Source organism: Xyrauchen texanus, chromosome 32 (genome assembly GCF_025860055.1).
Source record: "Xyrauchen texanus isolate HMW12.3.18 chromosome 32, RBS_HiC_50CHRs, whole genome shotgun sequence".
Classification (NCBI taxonomy): domain Eukaryota; kingdom Metazoa; phylum Chordata; class Actinopteri; order Cypriniformes; family Catostomidae; genus Xyrauchen; species Xyrauchen texanus.
The window spans coordinates 21,972,023-21,983,769 of NC_068307.1; the positions used below are offsets into that span (position 1 = coordinate 21,972,023).

General features: G+C 37.5%; 1 protein-coding gene across 1 annotated transcript; it reads right to left on the reverse strand.

The window, feature by feature from the left end:
• Nucleotides 1-2,637: 2,637 nt before the first annotated feature.
• ndufa11 (NADH:ubiquinone oxidoreductase subunit A11) lies at nucleotides 2,638-8,510 on the reverse strand. The gene is made up of 4 exons (XM_052101979.1): nucleotides 8,374-8,510; nucleotides 7,850-7,942; nucleotides 2,969-3,091; nucleotides 2,638-2,828 (listed from the first exon to the last, which is right to left on the reverse strand). The coding sequence occupies exons 1-4, from the start codon at nucleotides 8,450-8,452 to the stop codon at nucleotides 2,716-2,718; spliced, it is 408 nt and encodes a 135-aa protein (XP_051957939.1). The 5' UTR covers nucleotides 8,453-8,510; the 3' UTR covers nucleotides 2,638-2,715.
• Nucleotides 8,511-11,747: the final 3,237 nt, after the last annotated feature.

Below are 11,747 nucleotides of genomic sequence, written 5' to 3' on the forward strand. Positions count from 1 at the left end.
CGTTGTTTGTTTTTGATCCTCCGATCGTCTCTGAGCAGCTTGAACGTGAACGTGCTTAGCTGAACGTGCACCCTTTCCCCCTCTGCCATACTTAGTATCCATACTAATTGCTTGTATCGACTTCATGGCAGTAGCAGTGGAATTACAGAGTAACGAAGAATTTTTAACAGCAGCTTCCACTTGACATGCGATTGTAATTGCTTTCTCTAGAGTGAGGTCGTCCTCCAACAGTAATTTGTCCTTTACTGCAGTCAACGACGCATTTGCGATCAACTGATCACAACAACGCATTTCACTCTCCATTTGCCCGAACGCACATGGGGCTGCTAACGCTCTTAAAGCAGCAACGTATTGCGTAACAGTCTCATCCGCTCTTTGCACTCGCTGTCTAAACGTGTGTTGGCATGCGACTACGTTAACTTTAGGCACAAAGTGTTTCTGAAGTGCAGCCATTGCTTCATCAAAAGTAGTACCTTGGTCTGGCAGAGTATAAAACAGGCGCCGGCCTTCCGTCCCCAAGCAATGCAGCAAGACTGCTCGTCTGCGTCCCTCCGGCCATGCATCTCTGGTTGCCTGGATGACTATCATGTAATTATGGAAGATTTTCTGCCACGTTTCAAATGGAATTAGTGGCTCCCCACTAACAGGAAGAAACGGGGGCGGGCTCGGCACTGAAGCGCTCATCCTCGTCGCCAATTTGTGGTGTTCCATGCGGTGTACACATCAAACTTTATTCCTCTTCTTCACATTACTCAACACAATTTCTCACTAGAGTCCCTAGTGGTGCAGTTCCACATTAATGTGTTATAGTTAGCAATTACTATGAATTGAACATCAAGTATTGTATGCTTCTCAACACAACAGATTCCAAATTGCCATTAGTTCTGGAATAAATAATGATTTGGGTCTGTAGGTTTTCTAAGCTTAACAAAGAAGGTTTCGGAAGTTCTGTGTCAAATATGCACAAATTGTTTTTAGGGTCCAGATGAGGACATGTCTGCTAATTACACCATGGCTTTTAGACTCATGGTTACAATCAACACTTTTTAGTCTCTGTGGCTGTCAACAGAGAAAACGCCAACGCAAACAAATCAACCTCCGAGATTCTTTTGTTTTACCCACTTGTTCCAGCCGCTGAGACAAAATAAACTGCAAACAGCTGTTTCCCACATCTCATTAATAATTTAAAAGCCTCCCAGTAACCGGTGCGCTAATCACCTGTAAATATGTTCCAAGTGAATTCAAAGGATCTCTAATAACTTTTTCACACCTTGGAACAGTGTTGATTCTAGTGATAATGGAGCTGTGCTGGTCTTTAACTCACATACATAAGGAGGCTCCCAGACACTACTGTTTAATTTCCAGCTCTGAGTTTCACTCAAACACATCTTCTCTGTGCCAAAAAAAGACCACCCCAGAAACAAACTTGTGCGTGATTATACCATGCTCCCAGAATAGGACAAATGGAAACTGACAAATCTCTAAGGGAGGACCCCTAATATAAAATAAATTAAACTCTGGTTCTTTGTTAACTCTAAAAGTTATCTAATTAATGTACTCATATTTAGATGGGTGAATAATGTTTTAGTTGTTATCAAATTAGGAAAGTGGAACAACTCCATCTTGTGGCTGCAATAAGAATTCCCCATATGGCGCGATCCACTGATAAGTGATCATACCCAAGCAGTATTACCTGCAAAAACTTTACCTCCACAGTGTGAGCATTTGAAGTCATTTTATTTGTAATTCTGTTTGTAACAACCCAATCTACTTAGCTACCATGATTGTTCTTATGATTCTAGTACTAAACTTTTCAATAAATTGGCCTGCTCATGCAGTATAGACTTTGAAACTACCATAATAGACAAGAACAGACCAGTTGAGATCACAGATTCAAGCACATGAGGGGTGAGTATTCCCAGGGAATTGTAATATATATATATATATATATATATATATAAATTGATAAGGAATAAAAATTATTAATTTGTATAATAAAACAACTGTCAAGGTATGAGATTAATGCACCTGTAAACAATTGTGGCAAATTGGCTACAAAAATAAAGACAAGTGCATTTCTAAACACTTACCTCCATTTCACATAATGAAAACTTAAACACAGATTTATTATTTTCTGGTACAATGATATCCTTGGGTTTTTCCAACTCTATTATAAATAACAGAAGTACTATAAAGAGGGAAAGATTGAATATGAAACTAAATTAAAATTAATGTGACATTACTAGTCAATTTAATTTTAGCTTCTGGCTTACCTATACCTTAGTTGTGTGGCGTACATACAGTATACCCATAGCTTGTTATTTTCAAACATTTTCCAAAGATTATGAGTCATAACTTTTCATTAAGTTTTAGACATCGGACCATTTTGTAAAATTGAGATTGACAGTGTAGTGCTTGTCAGCATATATTGAGATACATTGTTCTTAGAATTAAAGAGGCACTATACAGTTGTGTGGCAATTTCTTCTGTTATACTTTGGTCAAAGTTAGAATATAGAATAAATCAGTACTGATCAAGGAACAGTGACAACCATGTGTGTTGCATTGAATTCTTAGACTTATTTTCTGAGTAAACACTTCTGGTAGTCTTTAAAAGTTTTAACAGATACAGAGACAGTTTTATTTTTACTCTTAATACATTTATTAGAGCAATATACAATATAAACACATCAAATACTCAGGGACACATCAGAGATCACAGCTTTGGGGGTCCTGTTACTCTCCAGCCCTCCATTTTTCCAACCTTGGTGAGCATAGCCACAGTTCCCAGACCAAGGCACGCTGTTGTACCTGTGATAGCACTGTGTGCTAAACATAAAATACAGCTTAACTAATTAGAAGCTCTTAATTTTTGAAATTGGAAACAAATATGTTTTGTTAAAAGACCAAAACCAAATGATCTCAAGTCAATATAAAAACATGAATAGTGTTGTGTTTGAAATACTTACTCCGTGCCCCGAGGAAAACACCCGAAGCACATCCACCAATGAAATAGTTAATTGGGTCGTCAGGTGCATCTCTGGCCTGTGCGGTTAAACAGGTGGTCATTCCAAAGATGGCACCCATTGCAGCTGAAAGCATAGCAAAAAGGAAATCAAATCAAATAATTTGAACATGCTAAACAGAAAAGTGTATTGTCCATAGAGAATGGTGTAGCAGATGAATCTGACTATTCAAGTGCTGTAGAAAAACTCGCCATGCATCATTAAATAATTATACTGAAAAACAAAATCAAGGCCACTTAATTTGAAACTTGCACACCTAATAGTAACACTGTGTGATGTCATCTGATATAACCAATTTGAAAAGTGAGTGTATTTGTGTTTTTAAGAGCATTTTCTACCTAAACTATTCCAGTTATGGCTCTACTGTTATGGTCTTGATCACTTAAATGATATATAATCAAAAGATATGACATTCATCTAATCAATCTTTGAGCACTAGGAGAAAGCACTACAAACAGGGTTCCCAGTCTTTCTGATTCTGACTAATTCATTTCCAGGACTTGTCCAGTAATTCATTTAAATGGGATAAATACTTACTGAGATTGCACTAACAAGTTTTTATTTGTATTATTTAAATATTACAAAGCTGAGCATAACTCCAAAAACCTATGTTGATTAACAAAATGTCTAATTTAAAAGACTTTTTACTTAAATTCCCAGATATTTCCAGGTTTTCCATGAATTTGCAAGCAAGTTCACCCAAAAATTTAAATTCTCTCATCATTTACTCACTTTCATGCCATCCCAGGTGTGTATGACTTTTTCCTTCTGCGGTTAACAAATTAAGATTTTTAGAAGAATATTACAGCTTTGTAGGTCCATACAATGCAAGTGAATGATGTCTAGAACTTTAAAGCTGAGGAAGTTTGGAATGAACCAACACATCCTCACACGGTTCTACACCAGTACTGTAGAGAGCATCCTGACTGGCTGCATCACCGCCTGGTACGGCAATAGCACCGCCCACAACTGCAAAGCCCTGCAAAGGGTGGTGCGAACTGCCAGAAACATCATCGGAGGTGAGCTTCCCTCCCTCCAGGACATATACACAAGGCGGTGTGTGAAAAAAGCTCGGAGGATCATCAGAGACTCCAGCCACCCGAGTCATGGGCTGCTCTCACTGCTTCCATCAGGCAGGCAGTATTGCAGCATCAGGATCCGCACCAGCCGACTACATGACAGCTTCTTTCCCCAAGCAGTCAGACTGTTGAACACTTGATCTATCAGGATCAATAATTAGCACTGCACTTTATTAATCTATAATCTCACACTGGACTGTCAAAATATTCTCCTCAATTCAACTACTTACATTTCATATACTCCCACTTATTGTATATTGTGTATTCCATATTGTGTGAATTGTTTACTGTGCATTGTATATAATTATTGTGTTGTGCAAGTATGTGTACATTTGATATGTAAATTGTTGTTGTGTAAGTATGTTGTTTATTGTAATTGGTATATGTCTCGTCACTGTCATGACTGCTATGTTGCTCGGAACTGCACACAAGAATTTCACCTACTGTTGCACTTGTGTACATGGTAGTGTGACAATAAAGTGATTTGATTTGATTTGATTTAAAGTAATATAAATGCAGTAGATAATGTTTAATTTGTCTTGTTTACATTCTGAATTCATGGAGCTATTGAGCTAACATGCTGTACTGTAGAAATGTGTACCGATTACACTGTTATTGTAATTTATGATGAAACTGATACTACTGCAAAGATGGGTGTATAAACAGTGTTAATGGGCAAAATATAGCCCAAAATTATAATAAGAGAGGCAGGTCTTTCTTTGGGCAGATGTGCAAATGGTTTTTGCTGCAGATGGCACATGAGTAAATGGGCACTTCAGAGCATTTGAGTAGATTTGATTCCTATTGACTATTGGGAAGAGAGAGGAAAATTACACAAAAATGTCTCTACATGAATGATCGAACAGGTGTAGGTAAAGTTTGCACCAGCTCGCTAATAACTGCATGCCGTTGTGTTCATGTTGACTGACTGAACAACACAAACAGAATTAGCTGTCGGACTAAAAGTATGTAAAGCTCCAGGTCACACCTACAGATGACATGGACCAATGGCAGTAAAGGCCCAAATACACTTCATACAAAATCGAAGAACGAATGGGTTTGACGTCATTCAGAACAAAATCTGGCCAAAAAGACGGACTGTTTGAGTAATTTTGGTGGTTCATAACAGCTCGCCTGGGTGAACATTTAGGAAAGACTTGTTGTATTTTTTGCAGTTTATTATCTTTCAGAAACACACTGATATAGTGATTGATGCATGTCCTTACTAAATCATACACGCCCTCCTCAAAGTCCCAACACCACAGCGAAAGAATGAATGGACGTATGTCGCAACAACAGCTATGTTAACTTGACAACAGAAGTAATGCCCATATTTCTCACGAAGCATCACAGGATGTAGAAAAAAATGGTGGACATCAACATTACCTGAAAGGTTACTCAGCAAGGAAGAAGCAACTGCTCCAAAACCGCCATAAAAAAGCCAGACTACAGTTTGCAAGTGCACATGGAAATAATTTTTGGAGAAATGTCCTCTTGTCAGATGAAATAAAAATTGAACTGTTTGGCCATAATGACCATTGTTATTTTTGAAGGAAAGAGGGTTAGTCATGCAAACTGAAGATCAGCATCCCAAGCGAGAAGCATGGGAGTGGCAGCATCATGTTGTGGGGGTGCTTTGGTGCAGGAGGGACTGGTGTACTTCACAAAATAGATGAAATCATGGAGGAAGGCAAATTATGTGGATATATTGAAGCACAATCTCAAGACATCAGCCAGTAAGTTAAAGCTTGGTTGCAAATGGGTCTTCCAAATGACCAAGCATACCTCCAAAGTTGTGGCAAAATGGCTTAAGGACAACACAGTCAAGATATTGGAGAGCTATCACAAAGCCCTCAATACGATAGCAAATTTATGGGCAGCACTGAAAAAGTGTGTGTGAGCAAGGAGGCCTATAAACCTGACTCAGTTACACCAGCTCTGTCTGGAGGAATGGGCCAAAATTCCAGCAACTTATTGTGAGAAGCTTGTGGAAGGCTACCCAAAACGTTTAACCCAAGTTAAACAATTTAAAGACAATGCTACCAAATAATAATAATACATGTAAACTTCTGACAACACTGAAAATGTGATGAAAGAAATAATAGCTGAAATAAATAAATCTCTCTGCTATTATTCTGACATTTCACATTCGTACAATAAAGTAGAGATCTTAACTGACCTAAGACAGGGAATGTTTTCTATGATTAAATGTCAGGAATTGTGAAAAACTGAGTTTAAATGTATTTGGCTAAGGTGTATGTCAACTTCTGACTTCAGCTGTACTTGCCTTATGTTAACACAAACTAAAATGAGCAGTACCCTGTTCTATAATTGAAAACAAATCTGAATGACATTATCAGTATGTTTTACACTTATTTCAAGAGTATAAACTATCAGAACTATTTGCCCAATGCGGAGTTCACATTTCAGAAAACTAGCTTTTGAACATTTTAAATCTAAGCCTCTTTACCTCAGATCGAATTTGCTGAGCTTCTTTAGAAAATGTAAATTACAACATGACGTTAAATTAATTTTAGATGACAATCAAGTTCAGTTGGTCGTTAAAAGTTGCTGGACAAATATGTGGGACATAATGCATTTGTTATGGTGATGCTTTAGATTACATGGCTGTTCAAAATAGCCTATTGAATATCAGGATGTATCATATGTAAACCCTGTTATTACACCGCATCAATTTTTCTTTAATAGCTGTGCACACAGCATAAACACATCGATGGATGGTCCTTATACTAAGTCCGAAAGTTTCCCAAACTACATAGTGCAGGTTGCCAGCTTGAACAGGGCCATGATGATTTGCTTTCGGGTCAGAACCAGTGTTTTTTTTAAGCATCACGTCATCACACACACAATTTTATTGATAAAAGGCTATTTGAATGGAATCAGGCAGAAGACAGCAAATTTGTGAAACTTTTTTTTATGCATTTTCACTTTGTCGATAACAAAACAGGATGAAAAGTGGATGGAAACTAGGTTATTGATAATACATTTTAATGTCACATTAGTTTAGATTTTACATGTAGCGTCCTTATTTTTAAATGTACTTCTAAATGCCTCTCACAGTGGTGTGGCAGGTGTCTGAAGAATTTTCGCAAACAGTATACTATTGCTTGGCTGTTTAGAAGTTAATTTTCCCTCTGAAAGAATGAATGAATTTCTTCAGAAGTATATTGAGGCCATAAGAAGGTGTTTAGCAGCCGGTAAGAAGTTTTCCAGAGGAGCTGTTATGAACCACCGAAATGAATTAAAAAAATAATAAAAAATTACATCCCACCCCTTCGTTCTTCGATTTTCGTATACAGTATATCTGGGCCTATACTGTACATCTTGCCATTGCAGTCTCTAGGCACAACCATAATTTCAAGCTTGATTAAACGTACTAATGCTTGGATTAAACCACTGAAGTTACATGGATTACTTTTATGCTGCCTTTGTTTATTTTGGAGCTTCAAAGTTTTGGCCTGCATTCACTTGCATTGCATGTACCTACAGAGCTTAATTACTCTTCTAAACATCTTCGCTTGTGTTCTGCAGAACAGAAAATCATACACATCTGGGATGGCATGAGGGTTAGTAAATTATGAGAGAATTTACATTTTTGAGTTTACCATTCCTTAAATACCACACATACATGACAACACAGTAATAGCATGAACTAATATAATCTGGTATGACTAAAATAGTTTTTCATGATTAGTATTTCATTATAAAATGTTTTCTCTCATACCCATGGTGGCAGTGCCTGATGTTGCCCTGGTCATAGCCTCAACAGCTGTCTCGGGTTGATATGCCACAATGTGGTAGGCAGAACCGACCAACCCTGCAGAACAACAACAGTTTTAATGCCCAACAAGCTTTGCTCTATGTTTTGATTAGTACTATCTCGATACCCACTCTTGATCACAAGACCAAATAAGTATGAATACTCAGATGAGCAAGGAAATACACAACAGATAAACCACTGCTTTTTAACAAAGTCAGAGCAGCCGTGGCCTGAAGCCAAAGAAGGTCATAATAGCACAACAGACCAGCTAACAGTTAAATTATATGCAGATAACGAGACTGTTACGAGACATTAATGATACAAATGTTATTTGTTATTGCAACCTATATTATTATCATTTATAAGACTAGATAGCGTACATGCAACCAGATTAGCCTTGAGGGCACACAAGTTTTTGGCGTTTAAAAATCCATTCAAACTTTTTAGTCGGTTAGAAACCCGACAGACCAGATATTCATCAGACTGACCGATGGCGGTGGCTATTTTCGTGGTGATCCATGTTTTGGCGATGCAGTCCTTGCCCTCTTCTAGGTCCCAGTAGCCCATTTTTGATGCAGCATCAAGGACACAGCTGAGATATCGCGAGAGATTGTGTCTTCTTCTTCTTCTTTTTTCTGTTTAATGGTGGATCGAAAACCAACGTGTAAAGGTGCATACCGCCACCTACTGTACCAGAGTCCACATCAGGGTTTTACATATTTTAGGTTACAAAATAAAATAAAAAATTCATAACAAAAAAAGCATTACAATTAAATTAAACAACAACTATATCTTACGATCTAATCCTGTATTTTTAAGAAAACGAAATAGAGCCTTGCAGCATTCACTAATTTTCTCACTCATCCCTAAAATCCCTTCCAAATTCCACCCACACTCTAGTTCATATATCTTATCACATAAGATGTTCCTCTCTGAATTATATTCACTACACCACATAATGACATGCTCAACATTTTCAGGAACATTACAAACGTCACATTTATCTGATACGCACTTTACCATTAAATAAAGAGTTGATTTTAATCTAGTAAATCCAAATCTTAATCTTGAAAAAAAAAAAAACACTTCCTCTCTTCTACACTTCCCTTTGTATGCCTTCAATTTGAGAGGTCGTGTCTTCCTCTCTGCATTGTTTTGGATGTAGTTAAGGTGTGTTCTGTCCCCTCCGGTGTGGAATGGAAATACAATGTAACACTGTTTATCATTTAAATGTATAATTTGAGATTCTCTCTCTCTCTCTCTCTCTCTCTCTCTCTCTCTCTCTCTCTCTCAAGATTCAAGAAGCTTTATTGGCATAGTAAACTAAAAGCTTACATTGCCAAAGCATGACAGCACTCGACAGGGAGAGTAAATGCTAAAATAAAGGGTTATATAATGTGTCTTTGTGCAAGATTAATGTGAAGGGGGAGACTTGTTAGTGTTTAATATTTTGTTGAGTTATTTAGAAAAGTTTCTCTTATGTTTTAAAAAAAAATTTAATCCCCTTTTCACCCCAATTTGGCATGTCCAAATCCCACTGCTTACTAGGTCCTCATGGTGGTGCGGTTACTCACCTCAATCAGGGGGCAAGTCTCAGTTGCCTCAGCTTCTGAGATAGTCAATCCGCGCCTCTTATCACGTTGCTCGTTGTGCATGACACCGCAGAGACTCACAGCATGTGGAGGCTCATGCTACTCTTCACGATCCACGCACATCTTACCACACTGAGAGCGAGAACCACTAATCACGACCACGAGGAGGTTACCCCATGTGACTCTACCCCCCAGCAACCAGGCCAATTTGGTTGCTTAGGAGACCTGGCTGGAGTCACTCAGCACAGCCTGGATTTAAACTCGCTAGTCCAAGTGTTGTAGTCAGAATCAATACTCGCTGAGCTACCCAGGCCCCTAGTTTCTCTTTTGTTGATGTTTTGGGGGTTACCATTGTGGTGAATAGTGGAGCTTGAGCTTAGATTGAGGACAGGTTAAATATATGATTTTTCAACAGTATATTGCTTTAATTGTTGAGCAATTGCTATGCTAATCAAAGCATAGTGTTCTAGTAAATACTAGTTAGTTAGTTTCCCTCTGCTTGATTTAAATTGAGCTTACATGGTAATATTAAGTTCAGCTAAATAATTAAATTAAAGTTCAGTACCATTAAATGTATAAGTTAGCTCACACAATAAACATGCATGTGTAGTATAAAATAAAAATCTAAAAGTTAATTTAACCTAAACTTGGAAGTTTATTAAAGGTGCAGTATGTAAGATTTAGAAACCCTTGTTATTAACGATTCCTGTGGCCGTTAAGTGAACTGCAGCCTGTTGCTCGTGATCGACCCACACTCCATGGGGATGCGAGCATCAACCTAATCAATGACGTAACGTACAAAGAGGCTGAACGTGATTCACTGGCATCATGCTAACAGATGATTTAGCATAATTAAAATTACACAGTTTTGATTGTTTTACTACAAACTTTGAGACTGCATATTATATTGACTCTCCAGTGCTGGAACATAGCTAAAATTAAGTGTGGATATTGGTCTGACTATGAGAGACTGTAGTTTGAAGTAATAATTTTTCTTTGCATAATACATTGACTGCATTTATACTATATCAGTACTGAAGCTGTTAGCTAGCTAGCTATCCAGCTTCATCAATAGATATTAGCTAAATTTGTGGATGATGACAGTACCTGTTTATAAAATAGACTGTACGTTATAAATATGCTGACATAGTTCAGTATTGATGTGATTCCATCACAACTGCCATTTTTATATATCGATGCGCTATTGTTTTATAATAATAGATCATATATATTTTCTGTATAACCAAGTTATGTTATGTTACACTAATGAATGGAACTTTTTGCATTATCTTGATCATTGTCTAGCATTCATTTCATGTATTATTGTAGTTTACCTTGCTGAATAATTACAGATAAACATTGACATTAACCTGACTTTTAGTATAAAGAGAAGCTCGTTAAAATTATTTGAAAGTTACTTGCAATTAATCAGCGTTAGCCGGCAAGATCAAATTAGCTAGAATTACACAGATCAATCCTTATAGCACTATATTTAACATGTTTGCAGTTATGTAAGCTTACCTGTCCAATAAGAAGAACGCCAATTCAGGGTCAGTTTTGATCACCAAAACCGAATGAAGGTCCCTCCAGGAATCAAATGCCCTGCCGATGTTCACTCTAGTTTTCGCTCGACCACGATCACATTTCCGCTTAGCCAGACAGGATTCAGTAGATAAATGTTTTTTGTTTTGGCTTACGGTGTTGTGCTGGGAGCTGGCCGTTTGCTGGATTCCATCTCTAAGATAATATTATTTAGTGTTGCAGACTGTTGTTGCTGTTGAATAGTGGAAGAGAAGCTACTGTCTGAGGCAAGGCTCTTGGAAGTGTGCATAAACGTCACATCCTTTGGATTTTCCCGGCAAAAGTGACCCGCTCCCATCAAATTAAAGTAAGTCTACAGGCTAATAATTTAGCTGAACTAAAAATATAGTAAATTATTAGCTAGTAAACCCTAATAATTTAGCAGAACTAAAAATATATATTTTTTTAAATTAAAGGTGCAATATGTAAAATTGTTCATGTAATATTCTCCTTATTTTTTTTTGCCAATGTGAGAACGGCTTGTAATGCAACTTAAAAAATTAGCCCTTCCCGGACTTTCTAGGTTGCCTAATATAGCTTAGTAGACTTATTTTAATTTGAAGGGAGTGGATCGCGTTTGCCGGGAAAATCCAAAGGATGTGATGTTTACGTGTGCTCCCGAGAGCCTTGCCTCAGACAGTAGCTTCTCTTCTGCTATTCAACAACGACATCAGCCTGCAACACTTTGT